Source organism: Aspergillus alliaceus (assembly GCF_009176365.1).
Source record: "Aspergillus alliaceus strain CBS 536.65 unplaced genomic scaffold BDW43scaffold_23, whole genome shotgun sequence".
In the NCBI taxonomy this organism is placed as follows: domain Eukaryota; kingdom Fungi; phylum Ascomycota; class Eurotiomycetes; order Eurotiales; family Aspergillaceae; genus Aspergillus; species Aspergillus alliaceus.
Window position 1 is genome coordinate 172,612 of NW_022474706.1, and position 24,467 is coordinate 197,078.

Below are 24,467 nucleotides of genomic sequence, written 5' to 3' on the forward strand. Positions count from 1 at the left end.
AAGTTCGAGGCCACCGCTGCGCTTTCTCATCCTCCAAGGCTACGAGTGCTTTGCTATTGAGGCTAGTCCGGACTAATGTTGACTAGAGCATAAGCCATCCATTCTAGGATTTTATTCGCTGCCCCAACTCAACTACTTTGAAGTCCATCCCCTCGTTGTGTGCCTGAGAAACCATAATTACCTGTGATTGGTCCGAGATGTTCTGTACTCTTTGTTTCTCCCTTGGCTTCTCTGGGGTTGAGTATACTGCCATCTTCCGTCCACAAATTCAAAGTGAATTAAAACTGGTAAAAATTTTCAAAATTTGAAATTACAAAATTCATCCTTAATGGCAGGTAGCCAAGGTCACATGTAAGCTACATGTGGCACGGCGCCCGCGCACGCCGTGTTAATTCTCTTAGGAACCTCGCTTGTATGTATCTGCGTTGGGTGACCCACTGCCCACAACCTAACGGGGAAATATAACGAAGGAATGGAACGAGTCCTGGCTTCACAGGAGGACACGGTACTCGCCAGTGACTTTGCCAAGCGGGCCCAATGGAACGTACAGATGCACTGGCGTCCAGGGACACCCTATTCCCTAGCTAATAATCGTCTCTACATCGGCCTCAATTGGCTGGCTACCCGTCAGCTTGGGCTAGTGCAGTTGACAAGAGATAGACGACACATTCGCTGGGCCCGCAAACTAGTGTCCGTTTTGTCCGTTCTTTACCTAGCCTAGAGTGGTTAGTAGGGGCCGATTCTCTAAAGCCCGTCCTCGCGAACAGCTTTCAACTCCAACTCTTGCCCTGGCCCTGTTTGCTTGTTTGCTTCTCTGTCGGTCTACGAGTGTACCTGACATGCTGGCACTTGCAGTACTCCCGCCATGAACCGAACTGATAAGACAGATTACTCGCGCTGGCGGATGCTGGACGAGGATGGAAAGCACACATGGCATTATCTCGACGACGATGAAGCCGTTCGGGAATGGCCCCAAACACTCTCGGATAAGTATTATTTAGGGCTTCCTCTGGTATCTTCACCACACGCGATCACCATTCCCCCATGGCGCGGGGCTCCAAGGACCAATTCTGATTGTATATGGCATAGGGTCTCCCAGACCTTCCTCCTGCCACTTCACCATTAGAAAGTGCGATGAATGGCCTGAAATTCTTCTCGAAACTACAGCTTCCACCCGGGAATTGGGGATGCGAATATGGAGGACCCATGCTTTTGCTTCCCGGGGTGGTGATCGCGTGGGTGGTGACTGACACACCCATTCCGCCCGCCTATGCGACAGAGATCAAAAACTATCTGATTGCGCACGCGAACCCGGTCGATGGAGGATGGGGTCTACATTCAGAAGGTGACAGCACTGTGTTTGGCACATCCCTGAACTACACCGTGTTGCGACTTCTCGGGGTGGACAGCGAGCACCCGGTCATGGTGCAGGCGCGAGGTCTTCTCCACCGGCTCGGAGGCGCCCTGAACGCGCCGCACTGGTCGAAGTTCTGGCTAGCGGTTCTAGGGGTGTGTGACTGGGAGATCGTTAATCCTGTTCCTCCAGAGGCATGGCTGCTGCCAGATTGGATGCCAATAGCCCCATGGAGATGGTGGGTGCATATCCGACAGGTGTCTCTGCCTATGTCGTGGATCTGGTCCAAACGGTGGACGGCCGCAGAAACGGACGTTGTGAGGGCCCTCCGACGGGAGCTGTTTGTCCAGGCGTGGGAGAGCATTGAGTGGGCGGCACACCGCAATGACATCTCCCCGACCGATAATTACCATCCCAAGTCGTGGGTGTTGAACTCAGTCAATTGGTTCCTGTCGAATATCTGGACCCCGCACCTTCGGCCGAGAAGGCTGGCTACACGGGCGGAAGACTGGGTTAGTAAATTGGTTGACATGGAGGATGCCAACTCAGATTATGCTGATTTGGCATCTGTTAATGGACCTATGAATCTGATCGTTTGCTATATCCGCGATGGGCCCGATTCGTATTCTGTGCGTCGTCACCGGGAACGCATGGAAGAATTCCTTTAGGTGAATAAAGAGGGAATGTTGGTTAATGGGACGAATGGTGTACAATGCTGGGACACAGCGTTTCTGATTCAGGCTGTGTGGTCGGCTGGTCTAGCTGAAGACGCGCAGTGCAAGCCTATGCTGATGCAGGCGCTGGAATTCCTGGATCGACAGCAGATCCGCGAGCATTGTCAGGATCAGAGCGTTTGTTATCGTCATTTCCGCAAGGGGGCCTGGGCTTTCAGCAATCGCGACCAGGGATACGGGGTCAGTGACTGTATTTCAGAGGCACTGAAGGCTGTTATTGTGCTTCAAAAAGAGACCGATGGATATCCACATCTGCTTGAAGACCAAAGGATCTTTGATGCTGTGGACACCTTGCTTACTTACCAAAATCCCTCGGGCGGTTGTGCGTCTTATGAGCCAACTAGGGGAGGTGAATACCTGGAAATATTGAATACAGCAGAGGTCTTTGGACGTATTATGGTCGAATATGATTATCCCGAGTGCACAAGCGCCGTGCTGACAGCTTTGGTATTGTTCTCCAAGCACTGGCCTGACTATCGGCGAGGAGAACTCCAGTCATTTATCAAGCGGGGCGTGAATTATATCAAGAGGGTGCAGCGCCCTGACGGGAGCTGGTATGGTAGCTGGGGAGTATGTTTTACCTACGGCACGATGTTTGCCTTGGAATGCCTGGGATCGATTGGGGAGACTTATGAAAACAGTGACTATGTCCGCAAGGGGTGCCAGTTCCTGCTCTCCAAACAACGCGAGGACGGTGGATGGTCAGAAAGCTTTCAGGTGAGTATGACATATAAATAAGCCACTACCCCTATGCCCCCATAGATATTGAGAACTGATCTGTTTCAGAGCTGTGAACAGATGATGTATATCGAGCATCCCATGGGATCTCAAGTTGTTCAAACCGCATTCGCTGTCATCGCACTCCTGAGTGTTGACTACCCTGATGTTGAGCCTATCCGCCGTGGAGTGCGCTTGATTATGTCCAGACAGCAGCGAAACGGGGAATGGCTCCAGGAGTCTATCGAAGGCATCTTCAGCAAGAGCTGTGCTATCACATATCCGAATTACAAATTCATCTTCACGACCCTTGCACTAGGCAAATTTGGGAGAAAGTACCCCCATCTCAAGTAGTTCATTCCATTTGAACATATGTGAGGCGCCTCAATCAAATAATATTCTATGATTTTTCTCTCCTTCTTTCCCAGGTGGAATGCTAAGAACCTGAGTAGATGAGCGCCAAGGTACAAGACCCTCTCACTAATGTACTCTGTAGCATTTCTAACTCTGAATGAGACTCGAGTCTCCTCCGTCTAGATGAAATGTACGAGATAAGCTATGCCTTCTGAACAGGTGGATGTTCCATTGCGGTCGCGCTGGCTAGAATCAGCCAATAGTCAACTAACAAATCATATGTGCAGCTCTATCAACGAATAGTAGCATTCCGCAATCGATCATATGGCAACGTTATCATGGCTGATAATCAAGGAAGGCCAAGCAGCAAGCCACCTTGGGGCTGGTCACCCTATCCGTAACAAGGCAAGTACAGCATAGTATATCTTTAGTGAAATGACCAAGGTTTATTTCGACACCAACTAAACCGATTCCGTGCCAAGTGCATGCCTGATGTGACTAGAAGTACAGTAGCGACTGATTATTGCTCAGCTCGAATGCATTTGCAGATTGTACAACGTTCTACCCACTGATTGCGTTAGTACGGTTCGACTGCCTACTATCCCAAAAAAGACCATAGAGATGGGTAAATTCCTTGAAACCAAGAAAACTAGACTAGTTGAGAAGTGCACGTTGGGATATAACTCCTGTCTAGCTTGGACACACCACAATCCATGGTATCCAGGAGGTTGAAGAAAGTCCGGCCCGTGGAGAATAGTAATTTCGAAGATTGGAGCTGTATTTCTCAGTATAACAGAGCCTACTTCCGTTCTTCCAATCTATGCTGCATGCTTCGAGATGAGCCTGCAGACACAAAGACATTTATACCGTTGAGACATTCAAAGGGTCTGCGATTTACGCCACCCTTTTCCTTTCTTTCTTTCTTGATTACCCTTGAGCAACTGCTTAAACGCCTAATCCACCTTTGATATAAGGCGAGGTAGTTCTTCCAGTTGGTTTAAGGGGATGTAGGCAGGAGGAGGCTTGTTGTAGTATATATAAGGCCTGATGAGAAAAGGCGATCTATATGATGTTTGTGACTTAGGTACTATGTATCTGTAAGAACGACTGTAGGAAGTATTGAAGCTTGATCCGAAGAGGAACGAAATATCTATGTGTCCCATCCCTGGCGAGCTTTAATTGTGGTCTTCTCTCATTCCCTCTTCTTGCACCGCGCCGCTTATTGAAGGAGAGGATGGGGTCTCGTCCTCGACTGACTTACTTGTTGTTCTACTCTGACGTAACCCTTGATAGACTTGCGTGATCTGTTGAATACCCCCGTCGAAGATAGGGTAGAAGATAGCGACTAGCATTGTTAACCAGAGCCAGATGATAGCAACGACCACCCAAGCCGAGAAGAACTGACAAGTTAGCTCAGGGACCAAGACAAATAATGCGATTGAGACACTCACCCCCTTTCCAAACACATATTTCGAACCGTACATCGGCAGGGGCCAAATAACCCAATGCCCCAGGAATGTCGCGATTGACCAGAAAGCCGCAATCTGACCCCATCGCTTCAAGTCTTGGGCATCGAACGCAGAGGACTTTTGCTGACCTTCCTCTAAGCGACTCTCAGGTCGGGTGTCTTTGTCGTGTCTGTGTACTGTTGTAAACTCGCTTTCAAGCTTTTCGAGTGCGAGCTTTTCCTTCTTGAACTCATTCCAGTCGTAGTTCTGCGGGCGAAGAAGGGTGATAGCAACTGAGTATAGAATCGGCGAGAATGCAGACGCAACGGTTCCGTATACACATGGGAGGATTTGCCCTGTCGCAGAGACAGACACAGATCCGTAGAAGCGTTGTGCAGTCCCAAGCCACACGGCAATACCCGTAGCCAGTCCCAGAACGGGGGAAAGTATAGCAGCAGCTTTGCTTTGGCGGCGCCAGAGGATGGTAAACGCCATCGGGAAGATGCCGGGACATGTTACAACTCCTGTGAGGGTTAGTAAATATCATAATCCTGGGATAACGATAGAGGTCAGGGGTGATATGCATATACCTAGCATGTATAAAGTCCAGCCTAGATCAATGCCAACGTAATGAAGCATCGTACTAAATCCGGCAGAGAATGCGGCAAAGAAGATCACACCGAAGTGACTCGAGCGAATAATGTCACGATCGGATGCATTGCGCTTGAAGTATTCACGGTACACGTCGAAACTGAGAATTGAGCTCACTGCAATGACTTGCGCGGATAGCGTCGATGTCACGGCCATGAATGTGATAAGAAGAATCGCAGCGGCGCCGCCTTTACCGGCGATGGTCATGGCGGCATAAGGTAAGACAAGTCCTCCACTAACCTCGCTTGATGTCATTCGCTAGATGTAGTCCTCAGTATAAGTCGAAATGTTATGGCTAGGAAAGTATTACCCTAGGATACGTGGGAAAGGACGGCTGGTTCTCAAGCCCGATGGCCACCGAGCTCATAATGGTTCCAAGCGCCCAAGGGATAGCGAAATACGAAACTCCCCCGATTGTATACCCAGGAACTACTGATGAAGGGGCAGCCGAAAATGCTTTGATGAAGTAGCTCGTGTCCATCTAGAATGCAGTTAGCACGGCTTGTAGAAAGAGAATGTCACACTCACAATTACAAGGCCAAAATTGGAGCAAATGTGAAGAATTCCGAAAAGCATCGCCTAGATTTAAGTGGTTAGTACATTACGCTGCGCATAAATCCGAGATGACTCACTCCTTTGGACGTCATTGTCAAGTATGTTCCATCGTGATTCCCAGAAACAGGGTGCCTCTGGGCGGCGGCTTGCACCAGGTCGTATAGCTTGCCGATAGAGCCAATTTCGTCAATCGTGAACGCTTTGACGGAGAAGTAGCACGAAATAATGAGAATTATGGCCGTGTGGAAGTAATCGGTCAGGAATCTGCATCGAGACATGAGTGCATGTCCCCAAGGTGGTTACCCCTCCACTTACGTAGCTTTAATTCCGCCAACAAAGGTGTACACAGTCACACCAACGGGCAAGAGGAAGGTGGCGGCGATGATGTGCATTCCAGTCCTACTTTAGCTATCAGCCTATACATGTGCTACAGTAGGTGCGTTACTCACACAGCCGAAATGACAGCAGCGGCTCCGAGGAGCATGTTAGCACAGGCGAAGATATTGTTGACCAGACAAAGTGTCATGAATACAATATGGGCGGTACGCCCTGAAGGAGTTAGCTTAGACAGGGACCACTTTCGACGTATAGTCTCACCGTATCGAATTCGGACTACCTCAAGGGAGGTATGCGCTTCGGGGATCTTTCGTTTGCAGGATATTCCCAGCAAGGCGAAGAAGACAATCATCGGGCTGCATCCAGCAGCGAACCAAAACGGCCCTGCGACACCATAGTCATACCCGACAAATGAGGATCCTAGCATCGCTGTTGTCCAAAGCCAGGACTGTGGATATTTTGGGTTAGACTCCACTCTCTCTCCTTTCGACTGCATAGGTGAGCTGGAAGCGTACAGAGATTACGGCAGATGCTGTTAAACCAGCTCGAACAGTTCGATTGGCCGTCATGAACCTGAAGAACATGAGTAGAGCTCGACAAAAAGCATAGCACTAACTCTCCTACATTTCAGTTTTTTTATTATCCTCTCCCGTTGTTTTCTTTAAGACCTTGGTGATGAGCATCATTACTAGGATAATGTTAGCAAGCACGATAGGTATCGCAATGTAGTGAGAGATATTTAGCGAGCACACCAAAAGCAATGATTAGACCAACGACGACCACAATCACATATCCGACCGCCTGTGACAGCGGCGGTTGCACCGAGCCATCGCCACTCCCCATATCTGACTGTTGAAAACACACGTCTCTCTGTTACGGCAGAAGACACCCAGTGTTCTTATCGATTAGAGCAGCAGGAAGCAGGAGTGAACTATAATATTGCTTCGGTCAGTACATCAAACTGGTGGGTATCGTTTAGAATAAGTACCCCATGGTCTCATCCTGCTGCACCATAGTCCACAATCTCAACGAATTGGGATCCTCGTAAGATATCCAAAAGGTACATGATCGACACCCTTGCATATTACAGGAACTATGAGATACTAGATGATATGATGCAGATTGACTATGATGTGATTTCCCGATGTTCATGATGATATTGGCCGGCATATCTTCTTGATAGGGGTTTAGGCTGGGTGGACAGCCTCATATATGGCCCACCAAACCGACGGTCTGGTACCCGGAGAAAGCCAAAATAATTTTAATCACACATAGACTATCTTGTGATAGACCCACCTTCTCTTATCACATCTAACTCTCGCACAGTATGAATATATGTAGAGAAGCAACATAGCCGGCCGCTCCGGTTGACCAAATTAAAGAGGGCTAATCTATACTGTGAAGTAATAGAAAGCTACAACAAGAATATGCCTACCAGGGCCACAGTTCCGGTTTTGTTCTGCTGAATTTTTGGCTTGTAAATTGCGTGATGGTTGTGGTTGCTGACGAGCAACGGCGGATCGTCTTGGTAGAAGAAACCGCAAGAACTAATTTTTGGATCTTCGCTCCCTGATAGTAACCCGGTTATTTCATGGAGCAGACTATGTGCCGAGACAACAGTGCTCTAAGCTTAAAAAGATGTGATTGTCGAAAGTGCATGGCTCTCCTCTCATATCCCGCATGGTGTCATCGAGACCCACTTTGATGCTATGCAGCAGAACAAGGAGGCCCTAGCCCGATGGAATCCCTGTAATGAGGGGAGTCCCTGCTGGTCTAGGTTAATACTTATGAGGGGAGGACTTGCCATAACCTCCCTGATCACCTGTTGTTCAACTAAGTTACACAATTGCAGTTATACACTTATACAACCATATCTGGTATATTCAGGCTTTTGCCTTTAAACACTATTCCAGCACCGAACTTCATAAACATTGTGCCGCTTCAAAAATGACAGCAGTGATGGACACAGACACAGCTCCGCCTAATACCACTAAAAAGTCACTCATTCTCAATGCTTTCGTTGAAATGTGTACGGGCTGCCCTTCACGAGGATTGTTCGTATCCATCGCTAATGGAACATATAGGTAGTGGCCACCAATCGCCTGGCTTATGGCGACATCCCCAGGACGAGTCCCATCGCTTCAACGACATTGACCATTGGACCCAGCTAGCGAAACTCCTCGAGTCAGCCAAATTCCATGGTATCTTCATCGCTGACGTTCTCGGTATATGGCCTACAAACTTTCACCGCCTAGAATACCATTCTAAAAAATAGTTTAGGAGGCTATGATGTGTACAAGGGGCCGAGAAACCTCGAGCCAGCGATCATATCAGGTGCCCAGTGGCCAGTAAATGAGCCCTTGGCAGTGGTTCCTGCGATGGCAGCTGTGACGAGTAATATTGGGTTCGGAGTGACAGTGACGACAACCTATGAACAGCCGTACCATCTGGCGAGACGACTTTCGACCATTGATCATCTGACTAGAGGACGGTAAGATGTTGTCCACATGTTCGTTTTATAATGTGGCTGACTCGTTTCCATGAAATGTAGCGTTGGTTGGAATGTAAGTTGAGCGCTTATGTCGATTTAGGTCACATCTAACCTAAAGTCAACGCATAGATCGTCACCGGATATCTCGACTCGGCTGCGCGGAACCTCGGTCACGCCGAACAGCCACAGGTAAGAGAATTCATATCTGCGACCCCCACTAAGGACTTGAAATCTAATCTCTAACAGCACGATGACCGCTACGCAGTCGCCGAGGAGTACATAAAAGTAGCATACAAACTCTGGGAATCATCTTGGAGATCAGACGCCGTAGTCCTTGACCGAGAGCGCGGAATCTACACCGATCCATCGCGCGTGCGAGAGATCAATCACGTCGGAAAGTACTTCAATGTTCCAGGCCCCCACATCACTCAACCAAGCCCTCAACGAACGCCCGTTATTCTTCAAGCCGGTACTTCAAAGGCTGGAAAGGCATTCGCAGCCCAGCATGCTGAGGCCATCTTCGTGGCTGGACATAGCCCTGTGGTCGTGGCCAAGAATGTTGCGGAAATCCGCGACCTGGCTAAGACACAGTTTGGTCGCGATCCCCAGGGCATCAAGTTCTTGGCACTGCTCTGTCCGGTGTTGGGCCGTACAGAGGAAGAGGCTCAGGAAAAGTTCCAGTATTATCGCAGTTTGGGATCGATAGACGGGGCACTGGCGCTGTTTGGTGGGTGGACCGGGATCAATCTGGACACATATGGCGATGACGAGGAGCTTCGCCATGTGGAGAGCAATGCCATTCGGTATGTATTCAGTCGTGGTACTCTTTCAGTGATTATAGCTGTGCAGTTGTCTAACCGTGGCTATTCACAGCTCTGCCGTCGACGGCTGGTCAAAAGCCACTCCCGGTGTCGCCAAATGGACCAAATCCACAGTTGGACAACATATCACTGTCGGTGGCTTGGGCGCAACTCCTGTTGGCACACCGGAACAAGTAGCCGACGAAATGGAAAGGTGGGTCCAGGAAGCCGATGTTGATGGGTTCAATCTTGTAAGTGCGACACATATGCGAGCCTCAGACACAATGTATCAAATTTGGTCAACTAACTCTAGTAAGGCCTATGCTATAAAGCCCGGTTCGTTCAAGGACATCATCGAGCTTCTCATTCCCGAGCTTCGCCGCCGTGGTCTATTCTGGGACGACTATGCAGTTAATAAGGGCACCTATCGAGAGAACCTTTACGGGAAACCTGGGCAAAGTGGGCCCCCGGCTGACCATCCAGCAGCGAAATATCGTTGGAACGCGGGAGTCGATGCGGCTGAGCATAAGATTCCTGACAACTAGTTCAGCCATATCGGCGGAGGCTTTTGTAATAAACATTACAAGGAAGGATGTGATAGTATACAAGTCAAGAAGCACGTACGCGTAATTATTAGTATACGATTGTGAAGTCGAATATAGGCTTCGGCACAGATGCTAAGCACTACTGCATGGGGGCCGCTCATCCTTCGTTCCTGAGAGGTTGAAAATAGCCTATCCGAATTGCATTCATTGGTCACTTCGACTATTGTGTTCACAGGTACATTTAGCTTCGCTCGTACCTGGCAGACCATTATATATAAAGTTGAATGTCGCCAGTCTTCCGCGGGAGAAATACCAGCCAGATCCAGGAAATCTAGCTCCCATTGTGCCTGCGTCTCGGAGCTTTACCAGTCATTCAATTGTTACAGGACCCTATCAGTACAATATGATCTCCAGCAAGCCCACTCTTCTCATCTCTGGGGCATGGCATAGACCAGAATCCTATTCAACGTTCACAAAAGCCCTCTAGTCCAATAGCTACGAAGTTCATGTACCCCATCTACCAAGCATAAACAGCGCAAAGCCCCCCAGCGCAAACTGGACCACCGATACAGACCTCATCCGCACGTACGTTGAAAGCCTCGCAGACGCCAGCCGGACGGTAGTAGTAATAATGAACTCCTACGGCGGTAAAGTCGGAACGAACGCTCTTACCGGTCTTGGCGCCAAAACTCGCCAAAACCGAGGGCTTCTCGGCGGCGTTGCTCAATTCGTCTACATATGCGGGTCACTTTTCACAGAAGGGGCCTGCATCGTGGACATAGCCAAGGAGTTTGGTAGCGCCGATCGGCTAGCCAATGCATCTGATATAGTGAATATACTTTCCAAGGAGGAGTTAAAGGCTTTGATGGTAGGTCCTGGGATTGACGATGCGGATGCTGATGCTTTGATTTCTACGTTGACGCGGTGGAATGGGGATGCGATGTTTCAGCCGCTTGAGAGGTGCGCTTGGAAGGAGATCCCGGTGACTTATATTCAAATGACGAAGGATATGGCTATGCCGCTTATGTTTCAGAAGCCCATGGTTGAGAAGGTTAGGGCTGAGGGTGGTTATAGAGACCGTATAGTTGAATTCCGCTCATAGTGTCCGCTTGAGTATGACTGAGGAGGTGGTCAGGATTGTAGGTAGAATTGTGGGGAAGAATGTGTAGTGAAGACCAAGGTTTAATATGCGATATAATTTACACGGAGGAACTCTCCATGGTATTGTCACTTCTCCTAGGATGGAGCCATATACCAGTCCAATCGTTATGAAATAATCTTTCAGTGCTTATGTAGGTGTGTGATACTGGGCGCTAAATAACGTATGCTTGAATTATGCACATTCCATATGGCAAGCTTTGATATATATGTATGCAATGGCGATGGGACTTTCCTAAAAGTCGTCCGTCGAAGGAAACACGCCCCATTCCAACTTCTCTGCAGGAGGTTCTTCCGATATGCACCTTTCACACTTACACAGGAAGCGGAAAGACGCTTGCAGGTGCTCTCGTCGAATTTTGAGGTCGACAAACCTCGTTAGATCGAAGTATGATATACAACACTCCTCACCAGGCGCTATGTCCTTCGACGCAATGAAAACCATCCGACCTTGGTCGTCTGGTTTATGGATAATCTGAAGGAGGTTTTAGCCGACATACAAGAGGACCCATTTGACGGTAGATGTAACTCACATTCGGACAGCATGAGTGATTGGCTATAGCAGCTGTCGGATACACTCCTGCCCCGAACTGTTCGCCCCGGTCAACCAAACGATCGGGGCAAGGGAATACCCCTGTTTCCCTAGGGTAGAGACCGAACGAGTTTGCTTCTTCTCGGCAAATCAAGGCAAGGACATCGTTCGGCTTCAACCCATGTGGCAAGGATGGGCTATTACCCAAGTATTTCTTAACTAACAAGGTCCAATGTCGCACCTGCGAATGAGACCAGCTCTCTTGTGAGCCGCAGAATGACCAAATAGCATTCCAACCCGACTTAAAAGGATTGAAAGTTGATTGGCCCAAGCGGTCCTCGCAATTTGACATCGTATTTTGTTGAACTTGCACATGTCTGCTGGCAAGAATGCGCACGATTAACCACAGCATACCATAATCGTACTCGCCCCATTTTGAGCGTATTGAGGAAGCGAATTTCTTTAGCCAGGTACATTCAAACTCGTGGCGGGCTTTATCGGCTTCCCGACACGAGGAGTTACACCAGACCACATCGGCCGAGCATCGGTTCGGGCAAGATACCCGCTCTACGGTCCGGGCAACACGTCTATGACAAGCGGGATTGCTACATCGAATATCTTCGCTTTGGTCTGGACTATCGACAACGGGAATTAGGGCATAGGGCCGGTCAACAAGGAGCAGTTCGCCTTTTTGGACGGGTTGAGAGACTCGGAGTTGGCGGCCTTTAATCGGGTCTTCGCTCTGCGTTAAATGAGCATGGATCCATGACTCTTGAGAATTATTAAGATTTTGATCCGGTCTGAGAAAGTGGTCTGTTGTAGCGTGTAATCGCTCCGTTGCTATGGGTGAATGCATCTTATCATATATTAAGCTGAACAGTGTTGGTGGTAAGGGTGCATAAATGTCGGGTGGCACCTTGGTTCATTTTTTCCACTTTTTTTTTTTCCTCCAGCAGCTGGGTTTGCCTCATTCATGGTTTCTTATCTACTGCCCGGTTCCACTCTGTTCCATACATATGCGAGCTTATCTGTGGAGGGCTAGCGACGTTATTCGCCATAGTGGAGTCTACACCCAATAGCCAATAATTTGAGGGTATTGTGAAGAAAAAGAAAAACTTGGCTTTTGGTTTTAGGGCACTAAAGGCTCACAACCTCTTCAATTGGTGGGCTACGGCACGTGGCTTTTTCCCAAAACCCCTATATGCCAGTATTTATATCATTAATTGGCTTGGAAAAAAATTATTTTCCATGTTGGCTGGCCTAGAAGATTGTATCACTTCCTCTCGGCCATTATCCACTAACTGGCTTCGGCGACCCCGGGGACGTTGTGTAGTGGTCGGTGACATCGTACCTAATGATTGTTAATATGCGCCCTGAATCCCCTGGTTCACCATCAATAGACGGAGTAGAGCTTCCTTCCTCCCGCAGACTTAGTATCAGGGTAAAGCAAGCTTAGGCAATATATTTGCTTCTATGCAAGTATCATTAATTATCGTTACTAGAGTTATAATTTGTGCCGATCCTGGTTCCACACCTAAACTTGTAACCGCTATATTTGCACACACATTAAGACCGGCTTCTTATATCATAGTCCTCTTATGGGTGAGTTTTGATTCTGCTGATCGACTTGGGTATAATAGGCCCTATTTGAGCATCATGAGCCAAAGTCATACTCGTGCTCGGAACCACAAAGAGAAGTGCACACCTTATGTTTCGACTTTTGTGAACTGGTGACCATGCCCAGAAAATGAAGCCACTGGTCCATGTTTCGAATCAGATCTCGATCGAATACGCCGTTTCTGTTGCCATGATGGCGCAGCCACTGTCTATTTGGAGATTAAAAGCTGTGAGTGCTATTACCCATTTTTCTACGAGTATTCTCAGCTACGAATGGCAGTATTCCATTATTGGCGTAAAGCACACAACTCTCGTCATAAATTGGGAGTAGCATGCAGTCCTATCAAAACCTATGAACCACCATCACTCATTATACCTCAGTTCCCCAAGAAGGCCAGTTAGAATAAAATGTCACACTGGCTGCAAAATTGCCAATCAAACATGGCCAAATGTGTGATCCTGGAGTTCCTCCACCTCCACCCAGCGTATTTCGATTGATTGATGTCCATAAGGGTTGTCTAGCCCCAACCTCTAATCCTGACAGATCCGCATTGAGCTACGTCTGGGGAGGTGTCGCAGCAGATGCATTTCAGACAACAGCTAAAAATATCTGAGATCTGGAAAGGCCCTGTTCTTTATCACAAAATGTTCCTCGGGTGATTCTTGATGAAATCGCCATTTGCAAAAACCTGGAAATTCATTATATTTGGGTTGATCGGACCTGTATTATTCAAGATCCTAAGGAATATACTAAGGCCCAGATAAATGCAATGGATGGCATTTACGGCCATTCCTGTGTTACCCTGATTCTATTGGAGGGGGTATCCATAGCGGTTTCGCAGGAGTATCGGCTGACAGGCAGTGAATCTAACACGCTGAACAGCGAATGATGACTATCCACATTTGGTAAACCAGTCTAAGTGAGCAAGCCGAGGCTGGTCATTCCAAGAATGCTTCCTTTCTCCAAAAATTTTGTTCTTCTCCGACCAAGGGCTCTTCTTCGAATGCGAACACTGGCAGTACTGCAGAAGAGGAGGCAAAACTATTATTGTCGGGTGAGAAAAACCCTGTCATAAGGCTGCAGCCAAACATGCCTTATCCATCCGACGTCTTCAGGGCATTCATAGGCTTCTTGAACTGTAGATATCGTGACGGGCACTACCATGGACTGCCATTTGGAGATGCGTCACTGCTATGGGATCTATATGCATATTTTTCTAATGTTGCATACGTTTCTAATGTTCTTTTTATCATCTACAGACATTCATGTTCAGTGTCCGCCAGAAATCTCCTTACCCTAATGGGAGTGATATGAAGGTTACCGCGAATGAATCATAAGGTTGTAATCCCTGCATATTCGAGTTGCAGATCAAAATTCGCAACATCTTGCGGCCTCCGCACCTTGTATTTGTACCCCAATTTTTAGATATAAACTTTAAAAAACATATAGGTTTGGCGCAAATTCAGTGCAGGTTTCAATTGGCCGGGAGATACTATTGAAAACTCTTGTTCTCGCCCAATGTAACATGAGAGAAAGTGGAAAGTCCTGCACTAGAATGGGCATAAGAGTACTTCGCATCCCTTACACCCACCCCACAATCAATATATTGACTTATCACGGCGATAAAGCATCTGGCCACCCCATTCCCTTAGCAGATCTCAGCGGTGAAGCGCTGCTTTCTTCTGAGGTGTTATCATAGATTCTTTCCCGCAGTATGGGCAGATACCTTACTACAACGTCCATGGCTTTATATCATTTTATGAAGAATTAAATTCGCTTGGGATATCTTTTCACGAAGGATAACGCTGCTACTTCTATGCTACCAGTTCCCATATCTACAACCGCATCCTTATTGTACAGAGGAGTGAAGACAGATGATATATGGTCAACCTTGTTATGCGAGGAAGCCTGCCTTCTACTTAATCACGCATGTCCTTACTAATGCTGATAGCTGCCTTTACATACGCCTTTCTATACGGATATACTATTGATATTGCGAACAATATCCGGCTCGCCCTCTTGCATCCAAGGCAACGCCAATGGCTGCGACGAAGGCACGATATATCATCTTGACAACTATATATGTTGCATACAGCTATACAATGAATGTGTATGGATGGACCGTACTTTGGATATGCACGGTTTTATGCGCCTATTTCCTTCGCACATCCAAATTTGGGCCTGCGAAAGACCTCTCTATATCTGTAGGGGTCATTGCACAATTGATGGCCTCTTGGAAGATTGGAGGCTCGGCTCCTAAAGTTGGATGGACTTGGGTAAAGCATATCAGTTGTGGGACACTCTTCACGGTGGCAATCCAGGACTATCGTGGCGTTCCGGGTGACAAGGCCTTTGGCCGTCGGACAATCCCGATACTATATGGGGACATCCCAGGTCAGTTTTCAACATTGTATCGCTTTATTGTACTGCTTCATAGCGGTTGGCCTTTCAAAAAAAGCTGCATTTATAACTCAACTGGTCTGCTGGTATATCAAGTAGGTCCCTTGGCCTAGTAAGTGGAAGGGCGCGCTAATATTATGTCGGAGTATAGTCTAATTTACGATCGAGTCTTAAAATTCCGCCACGACACATCAACTGTGGTTATGTCTATTATCCTGATAGTCATGACGATGACGATTGCCTTTCGACTGTTATTATTCAGGTGTATTAAACATGATAAACTTACATACAATCTGTACATAGCCTTGTATAATCTTCAGCTGATTTCTGCCTGCTTTTCCTTGAGGGCAGGGTAAGATTATTAGAATGGTGATGTATTTATAGCTATACTTGGGTTAACCATATGGCTACCACTATATAAAGGAACCTTTCTAATGAAACAATATCCAGAATGCTGCAGTCGAATACAACCCTAATTCGCTGTTTGATATCGGAATTTATAGTGAGAAGCTATTATCTGCTGGGAACACAACAGCGCACCCATTGCCGAGGAGGTCTCTGTAGCTATAATCAAGATATTCAACGCCTAATAGCTATATAGATATGATGGGAACTAGAATTATAATCTGGCTTCCAATAGGAGTGGCTTCGCTGACTGTGGTGTGGGGATGACTGCGTAACCTCGGTCCACGGGTATAAAATGCCCCCTCACAGGCGATACTTTAAGCTCGGCCAAGTGCGTTTATTTGAGATGTGTCTTTCTAAACTTATCCTCACATTACGAGTAGAAGACAACAAAACCCACAAATCAAAGACAGGATGAGCTCAAACAACACAAACGCAGTCTACGTGCTAGGCGTGGGCATGACCCAGTTCCTCAAACCACGCCGCACCCGCGAATACCCTGAGCTCGGATACGAAGCAGGTATTAAAGCTATGGTCGACGCGCAGATCACCTACGACGATGTCCAAACTGGTATCGCATGTTATTGCCTCGGAGACAGCACCTCTGGCCAACGGATCTTCTATCAATTCGGCATGACCGGTATCCCCATTTACAACACTAACAATAACTGCGCAACTGGCTCGGCTGGCCTACATCTCGCTCGCACTTTGGTGCGGGGTGGTGCTGCAGATTGCATTCTGGTTGTCGGGTTTGAGCAGATGCGACCTGGTGCCATTAAGAGTGTGTGGGATGATCGGCCAAGCGCTGTAGGGCCTTCCACGAGGCTGATGGAGGAGGTTTATGGCAAGGATCCTGCGCCGCGGAATGCGCAGTATTTCGGAAATGCAGGAAGGGAGTATATGGCTAAGTAAGTTACATGTCGTTTGATCTCATACCTGCATCTAATGTAATTATCAGGTTTGGAGCGAAACAGGAAGACTTTGCGGAGATTGCACGCATTTCGCACGAGCATTCCCAGAGGAACCCATATGCTCAATTTCGCAAGGCATACACACTGCAGGAAATCCAAGATTCAGGCACCATCTATGCTCCATTGACTAAGTTGCAGTGCAGTCCTACCAGTGACGGTGCGGCCGCCGCTGTTATAGTATCCCAGCGATTCTTAGACGCGCGCCCTCATTTGAAGTCCCAGGCCATCCTTATTGCCGGACAGCAGTTGGTGACTGATGGGCCGGAAGTGTATTCACGAAGCGCAATCGATTTGGTAGGTTTCCACATGAGCAAGCAGGCAGCCGAACGTGCCATGGCGGAAGCCGGTGTTACACCTAAGGATGTCAAGGTCTGTGAACTACACGACTGCTTTTCGGCAAATGAACTTCTCCTTCTGGATGCCCTCGGCTTCTCAGGCCCCGGTAAAGCTCATGAGATGGTTCGCCAAGGTGACATCACATATGGTGGTCGGGGACCCGTCATCAACCCTTCAGGTGGTCTGATATCCAAAGGTCACCCCCTGGGAGCCACTGGAGTGGCACAGTGTGCTGAGCTTACTTGGCAGTTACGTGGATGGGCTACCAATCGGTTAGTCAGGGATACCAGCGTTGCCCTGCAGCACAACCTAGGGCTTGGTGGTGCGGTAGTAGTAACAGTGTACAAGCGCGCCGACGGTCAGAGTAACCCGGTCCTCTCAGATGAGGAGGTCGTACAAAGGTCCGCACTAGGTTATAATCCGGCAGTTGAGGCGCGCTATGTCAAACCAGAAGATGGAGAGAAGGTCAGGAGCCGCATTAAGCGCCACGACTACCCTCTGCAGGAGACCGTGGGTAAGCTCGCTGCACGCATTTAATAGCGTGTTCGAGTAGTCACTACTGGTCAGAAAGATGCTGCGAAATATCATAGTAGCGCTCATTACCCTAGTAGTAAGGTTATCGACGACCATGAACAATAAAGCTCTAAGTCCTTCTCGTTCCGATATTTTACACCAGCGATCGACGTTAGATTGAAGACCATATTTAACATATACTAGATAGGTAAGATAACATATATCGAGCCATTCCGTTTGCCGATAATAAACACTCTGTACATCAAGTTTGCTGTTAAAACCTGCAAGGATTCAATATTAACCAGTGACACCGGGCCCAATCGGCCCAGACAGAATTGTCTTGAGAATAACAAGGATCTCCTGTCCCAGAACTGCCAAGGCCCTAGGGTCTAGGAGACCAGAAATCGCTGTTGAAGTGGTGCATCCGGGTTTGATAGGTTTGTTGTTCATACGATCCATCAGCCAAATCATTGCATCTGCAGAACCAGTAATTTCCAGCGATGCGTGCTCGGAAAGTTCATCACGCTTGTACTCCACGCTGGCTCCGCCCTGGCAATAAGTGTGTATAAGTGAATCAGTGTCTTTGACGGGGCTTATCTCATCCCCGACGGATTTGTATACCAAAAGAGGGATTTTTGGCACATTCTGGCCCATTGAATTGGCATTAATCACTTCAACGGCAACCGGCTGCTTGAAAATATTCGGGTCTTTGGTAAAACTGTAAATATCCTTGCCGAGGTAGTGAACTAAATCTCCCGCGAGACACATGTTTTGGGTCTTGTTGAACTCCGCCATCATTGATGGTTTTAGGCCATCAGCAAGCAGTTTCTGAACGTCTGGATACTCATTCGCAAGTCCCTGAATGCCGGCAGGAACCAACCCGACGAACACACCTTTATTGACTGCCTCAATAACCGTATCAATCTTTGGTACCGTGCCTCCGAGTGCGGCTCCGGCTATCTTGAGTTCAGGAGCATAGCTGGGCTGAAGCTCCGCCGCAAATCCGCTTGCCAAACTTCCACCTGAGTACCCCCACAAAGCGATTGTTGGATCAGACGTGATATGTGTGAAGCTTGAGGATGCCAATGCAGCGCGCAGATTGTCCAAGACGGCATGGCCTGAGAGTCTATTGGCTAGGAATGTTGCCTTTGGTCCGAGATGGTCTGGGACCGTCACCACCCAACCCTTATCAAGGGCTGCACCGACAAGGAGTAATTCTACTTGTGGCATCACCAAGCCTAGGATGCCATCATGTGCTGCTTCAAGCTGAAAGGCATAGGAGGGGGCACAATTTGGATCCGCCGCATCTTCGGCCACTTGATATGATAAAAGCTTCGAGTAGTCGGCATTATGCGGGATCAAGATCGTAGAAACCGTGGCAATGGCGTTACCAAACGAATCTGTGGTTCGGTACAGAATCTGGTGTGCCGCCTCTATATTGACTTTGGCAAAGCTAAGCGCTGCAATGGGGTTGGGGGGAGTTCTATGTCGTAGGATAGTTCCGGGCGCGGAGGTCTCAAATCCTTCCGGGGGAACATAGAAAGGGTCGTCCACTGGTAGCACAGGTGCCGAACCCCGAGGAGGGAGGCCAGTTGGGACAGCGGAAACAAGTGGAAGGACGGCAAGTATTTGCGCCAGCCAGAAGCTTAGCCTAACCATGTTGAGTTGAAGCCTATTGATTACTGCAGTCGACAACACGGATGGCAAGCACTTACTGGGTCTTTATACTCCTTCCTCGCGCGCCCTAGAGCCCGAAGTCGACTGAGAAATAGTATCTTATGCCGCTAAGTCTGACCGAAAAAGGAGACGCACACCCAAACTACGAAGGTAATTCGTTGGCCGGAGCATGGCACATGAAGAGGACGGGAAAAGCGCATAGGTATACTGACAATGCTTTACAGCCGAGGTCGATCAGGGTTACCTTAATTAAAACGCTTTAGGCGATCCAACGATCAATGCCACAATCGGAGTAGCCTGAATAAACAAAGTGCGGGGAACGTCGTACAGGGCACAAATATAGGATCTTCATCCCCAGGCTGCCAGTAATGGACATCCGAAATCATCCTGGAGGATGCCGCTAGACATTCCTGTCACGTCTAGTGACCATCTGCTTCCGACAATGTCAAGCGTGAGTAACTAGTGGATTGTGCTAACCAACAGACTCCAGCATCTAAGCCTCGGCATTGTCGATAGTTGACCTCCCGTTGTAGAGACATCTGCGATTTTTGTCTACTCTTATTGCTGGAATTTATCTAGAGTATTCTAGCTCCTTGCTTTGAACAAGAATGGCTCGAGAAACGAGCACTACTAGCAGTTCAATCTCGATTTTACCAAAATATAAGTCGTGTCTAAGGCAATGTGAGAGGCCCACGGATATTAGAGCTGATCCATTTCCTTTTCCAGCATAGATCATAGATCCTGGCAATATAAGCACCCCCACCCAGGTCTTCACGTTGATTCCGCAATTAGACTATGGGGTAGAGTCCTGGGCATCGTATTCAGCGTACTCGCGGATATTTTCTCCTGGTTACTTTGACTGCGTGGAGGTCTTTCTTTATCATGACATGTCAAATAGGAATGGAATTTTTAAAAATCTCTATGAACTATGAACTCATATAACCAATTACTACCTTTGCACGTACCACTTTTCACGGGCCTAAACGTGAAGGGACAGCCACATAACGTGATGTGGTCCAGAATTACAGTCTTAGTGTTCGCAGAGCCATCTCAACCTTCGCATGTTGGCAGTTGATTTCGGGGCGCAATATCCAATTTTGAGGCCTAGTTTTCGGAGCTGATTGCTTGGCACGGATCCAAAGCGCTCTAGATTTAGGATCAGCAACTGTCGATCCGAACAGGTACCAAGACGAGGCGCCCGTTCCTGAATTCATAAGCTATGATATATCTTATGCACCATGTAAACTAACGGCGAAACGATTACTGATATATGCGATTTAGATATGAAGACTGATACAAAGATGGAAACTTCAGTTGATACCTCACATTTTTCTAATATCTCTTGCTTTTTAAGCTTTAGAATATCTTCGGCGTTCGTAAGTGTATGCCAAACACGCTTAAAGCAATAGCGCAGTGGCCTCCTGCGTGAAGGCTATGCAAGTAGAGTTCCAGAAGAAAAATGTACTTTTGAGTATTTGCTCACACTGGGTAGCAGCCATTCTATAGTTTGGCTTCCAGTTAAATTACTTTGGCGCCTTGGCTGCCTACAAGAATCATTCTGTGTGTCACAAGCTTAAATATCGAGACATTCATCCACATGTCACTGTACGTTTTTGCCCAGCTCAGGAAGAGACTAAGCATGGGTGATAGCGAGTACTCCTGTGGCTTGTATATCCGGGGACCATGTGACTTTGGGTGTGGTGTCTAATATCACTTTGGCCACGGCTGGGAGTCCGGGCAACCGGTTGAAAAGGTCTCACTTACTAGGTTTACCTAACAGACTGACTAAAGATCTCTATACTCGTTTGCTTGTCGTGTAAGGGCATACTACCACTAGGGTACTCCTATCTGAGTAGGGCAGAGCGGAGATCGTCTTCTGATTGGTGGACAAAGAGAAGCCTTATCGTGCCCACCTTTCATCTCGTGATCAGTTCCTGATCTTGCTGCAAAACTTACACGGCTTGACCACTCTATTTCCCTCGTCATTTTAGTTTTGCATACTTGGACCTTTCAGATTAGACTACCGCGAGTAGCCTCGTTGCTAACCCTATACTTCCCATCCAACTACCAACCTTTCACTTAGCTATCTGATAGTTGAACATGACGGAAGAACGCAAGCGTGCTACACGAGCGTAGGTCTACGACTTGGAGCATCCCGTTCCTCGGAGTATTAACCCTGTCTGTAGCTGTGATGAGTGTCGGAGACTAAAGGAAAAGTGTGAAGGCGGGATACCTTGCAGCAGATGTTCACACTTCCGTCGGTTGTGTGAATTCAAAAATCGCGCTCAAGGAGTCCGAGAGTTCCGTCCATATGTGCCGAGGTGTGTGGAGTGGTTATACCCATGTGTTCTCCAGGCTACAGAGATCCTGACATTCTGTGGAAGCCGACCTCAGGTCGCGAGAGGCGATGTTCGAGAATTAGTCCAGCGTTCAAGATACATGGAGCGCATACTAAGACACACGGTGCAGGGAATCTCCCTAGACACGAGCAGTCTTTCCAAATTGGCAGATGCCCTCACTACAAGCAAAGACGCGCGTCGAGCCTCGTCTCAAGTGGCCGAGGAGGCTGACAGCCCTTCTATAGACGACGAAGCTTGTACGCTTGATCCAGTTGGGGACACCACCACTCGTTCGTGCCCTCCCTCCCTCCCTTCCTTGGCACTTCCTTCTAGCAATCATGCTAAGTAACAGCAGACTTCTCCGGCGAATTCTCGTACTGGAATTTCTCCATGCGGATTAAGCATCAAATAGAACAGCAAACGAGACGATCCGTTGCTCATGTATGCGCTGTTCCGTTAATACCATGCCTATACTCGGAGCTAACTACTTAGCATATACACAATGCTGATCAACGGGTCTTTGAATATTGGCGAGCGCAGCATCTACGATCCAGCCAGAGCTATCTATCAACAGCCATCTCCTGCTGTCCACCCCCGCAGATAGCCCGGTTTTTAGCTAATGTCTTCTTCAAATACGCCGAAACACATTACTTTTTTATCAGAAAGAGCTGGCTCCTTGAGAATCTGAACGCGCTTTACAATGACCCTAGTGGTTTCAGCAGGAAGGGTGCGGCTGTAATAAGCATCATTCTCACTGTGTTCGCAATTGGAACACAGTACGCCTATCTTGACTCACCAGGTAACAGTACGGGCAGCGAAGGCATCCAGGATTTCTCGGAGGATGACATTGGTAATACCTTCTACCAGAATGCCGTCCGGTTACTACCAGAAATTATCGAACTGTCTAGTCTAGAGAGTGTCCAGGCATGTTTACTCTTCGGGTTTTACTCACTGCCAATCGATGCGTCTGGCCTCGGTTACATTTACGTTAACCTTGCAGTCCGGCTTGCGATGCAGAACGGCATGCATCGAAAGTGTAAAAGCGAAGCGTTCAACTCAGGCATGATTGAAACCCGGAACCGCGTTTGGTGGACTGCTTATTCGCTTGAGAGGTAAGATATCCTGGTTGACTGCAAGACCACATCACAGATCTGACCTCGTCTTGGCAGAAAAATATCCATCTTCCACGGCCGACCTCTTTCGGTACTTAGGTCAGATGTCGATACAGAACTACCACAGTATCGCGAAGAAAGGCAACCCGAAGATTTTCCGTGCACTGTTGCACGCAGCGTGGCATCCATCCAACTTATTCACTTCCTCGAAGACTTCTTCCATGAGCTGTAAGTGTCAAAGACATCTAATCAATGAAAATCTGGGCGATGACACTGTCAAATGGTGTAGATCCCTTCTGCGCAATTGTGGAAAAGGAACTGTACCTAGCATTCTATCTCGCTTAAGGGATAAGAAGAACGCCATGCAAAGTTGGTGGGATTCGCTCCCTGCAGACATGCTCGGTGAGATAGCCCCGAAACAAACGCAAGACCGTGCGGCAATGCATCTGCGTCTGGAGTATTGTTTGGTCAATATGTTTATTGGACGGCCTTTCCTTCTCCGAGATCATACTTCACAATCCCACCACGGGTCTCCCAGTGAGCCCCAATCAACCAACCCAAGCCATGACTATAGTGAGGGTACTGAAGGGGAAAGTCCGAAGCAAACATCCAGTACGCAGGGCCTCATCGCCGGCTGCATCCAAGCGGCAAAGGAGGCAATTGGAGTTTGTCAATTACTGCGAGACAACCGACCAGGTCTAGCCCGAGCATCCTATATCGAGTACAGCTCATGCCGTGCTTCATTATTAGTATTAATTGCCTACTCCATCCAGACTCGATCAGAAGAGTTACGCCAACCACTATTGGACGGCTTGAATATGATCCGCGAGATGTCTGCTACTGGGGACTCGGCTCGATCCGAGGTCGCCTTGATTGAGGCACTCGAATGTGCGCTTGCTCGTTTACATTCCGAAAAACAGACTACCATACCAGCCCAAATCCCGTCGGAACCAGAATCGTCAATATCGGACTATGATGCGTTCAAGCAGTGGGGCTCATTGTGGAAGAGTGTTGGAAACCTGGACATACTGGAGAACGTCCCTGTCCCTTCATTCGCTCCCCCTGCCGCATCACCTTTCCCTGTCCTTCCACTTGGCCATCTTGAATCTAACCAAATCAGCTATTTGGGAGATACCATCGGCCTCGGTGCGTCGTCCGGTACATCCAGCGGAGATAGACGGATGGATCCCCTCAATACCTGGGATCCGGTGAACGAGTTGTCCATTTGCGGCACCGGGAATTCGTCGCTTGCATCCGCATGGCCAACGCAAACTGAAACACACTTGCTGGAGCAATTCCTCGCCGCGCCAGAGTCTAGTTCAATGCCTCAAGTTGGAATTGGTAGCCAAAGTGGCTTCGAACAAATCTTCAACCCTCGTGGGTCTCAAGACAACCGGGCCTCTCAACTGTAAGAGTGGCGA

At 48.2% G+C, this 24,467-nt stretch overlaps 8 protein-coding genes across 8 annotated transcripts; 5 read left to right on the plus strand and 3 right to left on the minus strand.

Annotated features, from left to right (window-relative positions):
• Nucleotides 1-865: 865 nt before the first annotated feature.
• BDW43DRAFT_300421 (terpene cyclase/mutase family protein) lies at nucleotides 866-3,159 on the plus strand (the record flags this gene model as incomplete). Its single annotated transcript, XM_032044892.1, has 4 exons — nucleotides 866-1,012; nucleotides 1,090-1,983; nucleotides 2,023-2,805; nucleotides 2,875-3,159. The coding sequence occupies 4 exons, from the start codon at nucleotides 866-868 to the stop codon at nucleotides 3,157-3,159; spliced, it is 2,109 nt and encodes a 702-aa protein (XP_031900075.1).
• A 1,074-nt stretch (nucleotides 3,160-4,233) lies between these two features.
• On the minus strand, nucleotides 4,234-6,992 carry BDW43DRAFT_319760 (sodium:solute symporter family protein; the record flags this gene model as incomplete). The annotated part of the gene is made up of 12 exons (XM_032048970.1): nucleotides 4,234-4,559; nucleotides 4,611-5,131; nucleotides 5,198-5,516; nucleotides 5,569-5,739; nucleotides 5,787-5,837; nucleotides 5,891-6,077; nucleotides 6,129-6,212; nucleotides 6,263-6,362; nucleotides 6,411-6,597; nucleotides 6,665-6,722; nucleotides 6,774-6,837; nucleotides 6,902-6,992. 12 exons carry the CDS (start codon nucleotides 6,990-6,992, stop codon nucleotides 4,335-4,337), a joined length of 2,058 nt encoding a protein of 685 aa, XP_031900076.1. The 3' UTR covers nucleotides 4,234-4,334.
• A 1,104-nt stretch (nucleotides 6,993-8,096) lies between these two features.
• On the plus strand, nucleotides 8,097-9,985 carry BDW43DRAFT_311316 (LLM class flavin-dependent oxidoreductase; the record flags this gene model as incomplete). The annotated part of the gene is made up of 8 exons (XM_032047165.1): nucleotides 8,097-8,178; nucleotides 8,234-8,374; nucleotides 8,430-8,640; nucleotides 8,701-8,713; nucleotides 8,770-8,829; nucleotides 8,887-9,443; nucleotides 9,514-9,691; nucleotides 9,758-9,985. 8 exons carry the CDS (start codon nucleotides 8,097-8,099, stop codon nucleotides 9,983-9,985), a joined length of 1,470 nt encoding a protein of 489 aa, XP_031900077.1.
• A 403-nt stretch (nucleotides 9,986-10,388) lies between these two features.
• On the plus strand, nucleotides 10,389-11,154 carry BDW43DRAFT_300424 (alpha/beta hydrolase; the record flags this gene model as incomplete). Its single annotated transcript, XM_032044893.1, has 3 exons — nucleotides 10,389-10,471; nucleotides 10,511-11,036; nucleotides 11,071-11,154. 3 exons carry the CDS (start codon nucleotides 10,389-10,391, stop codon nucleotides 11,152-11,154), a joined length of 693 nt encoding a protein of 230 aa, XP_031900078.1.
• A 224-nt stretch (nucleotides 11,155-11,378) lies between these two features.
• Nucleotides 11,379-12,531, minus strand: BDW43DRAFT_311318 (SET domain-containing protein; the record flags this gene model as incomplete). Its single annotated transcript, XM_032047166.1, has 2 exons — nucleotides 11,379-11,618; nucleotides 11,677-12,531. 2 exons carry the CDS (start codon nucleotides 12,529-12,531, stop codon nucleotides 11,379-11,381), a joined length of 1,095 nt encoding a protein of 364 aa, XP_031900079.1.
• A 3,922-nt stretch (nucleotides 12,532-16,453) lies between these two features.
• BDW43DRAFT_90336 (thiolase-like protein) lies at nucleotides 16,454-18,094 on the plus strand. The gene is made up of 2 exons (XM_032050680.1): nucleotides 16,454-17,006; nucleotides 17,057-18,094. The coding sequence occupies exons 1-2, from the start codon at nucleotides 16,513-16,515 to the stop codon at nucleotides 17,940-17,942; spliced, it is 1,380 nt and encodes a 459-aa protein (XP_031900080.1). The 5' UTR covers nucleotides 16,454-16,512; the 3' UTR covers nucleotides 17,943-18,094.
• Nucleotides 18,095-18,215: 121 nt separating this feature from the next.
• BDW43DRAFT_300427 (putative secretory lipase) lies at nucleotides 18,216-19,577 on the minus strand (the record flags this gene model as incomplete). Its single annotated transcript, XM_032044894.1, has 1 exon — nucleotides 18,216-19,577. The coding sequence occupies one exon, from the start codon at nucleotides 19,575-19,577 to the stop codon at nucleotides 18,216-18,218; it is 1,362 nt and encodes a 453-aa protein (XP_031900081.1).
• A 2,457-nt stretch (nucleotides 19,578-22,034) lies between these two features.
• On the plus strand, nucleotides 22,035-24,458 carry BDW43DRAFT_300429 (transcription factor domain-containing protein; the record flags this gene model as incomplete). The annotated part of the gene is made up of 4 exons (XM_032044895.1): nucleotides 22,035-22,224; nucleotides 22,290-22,375; nucleotides 22,427-23,046; nucleotides 23,084-24,458. The coding sequence occupies 4 exons, from the start codon at nucleotides 22,035-22,037 to the stop codon at nucleotides 24,456-24,458; spliced, it is 2,271 nt and encodes a 756-aa protein (XP_031900082.1).
• Nucleotides 24,459-24,467: the final 9 nt, after the last annotated feature.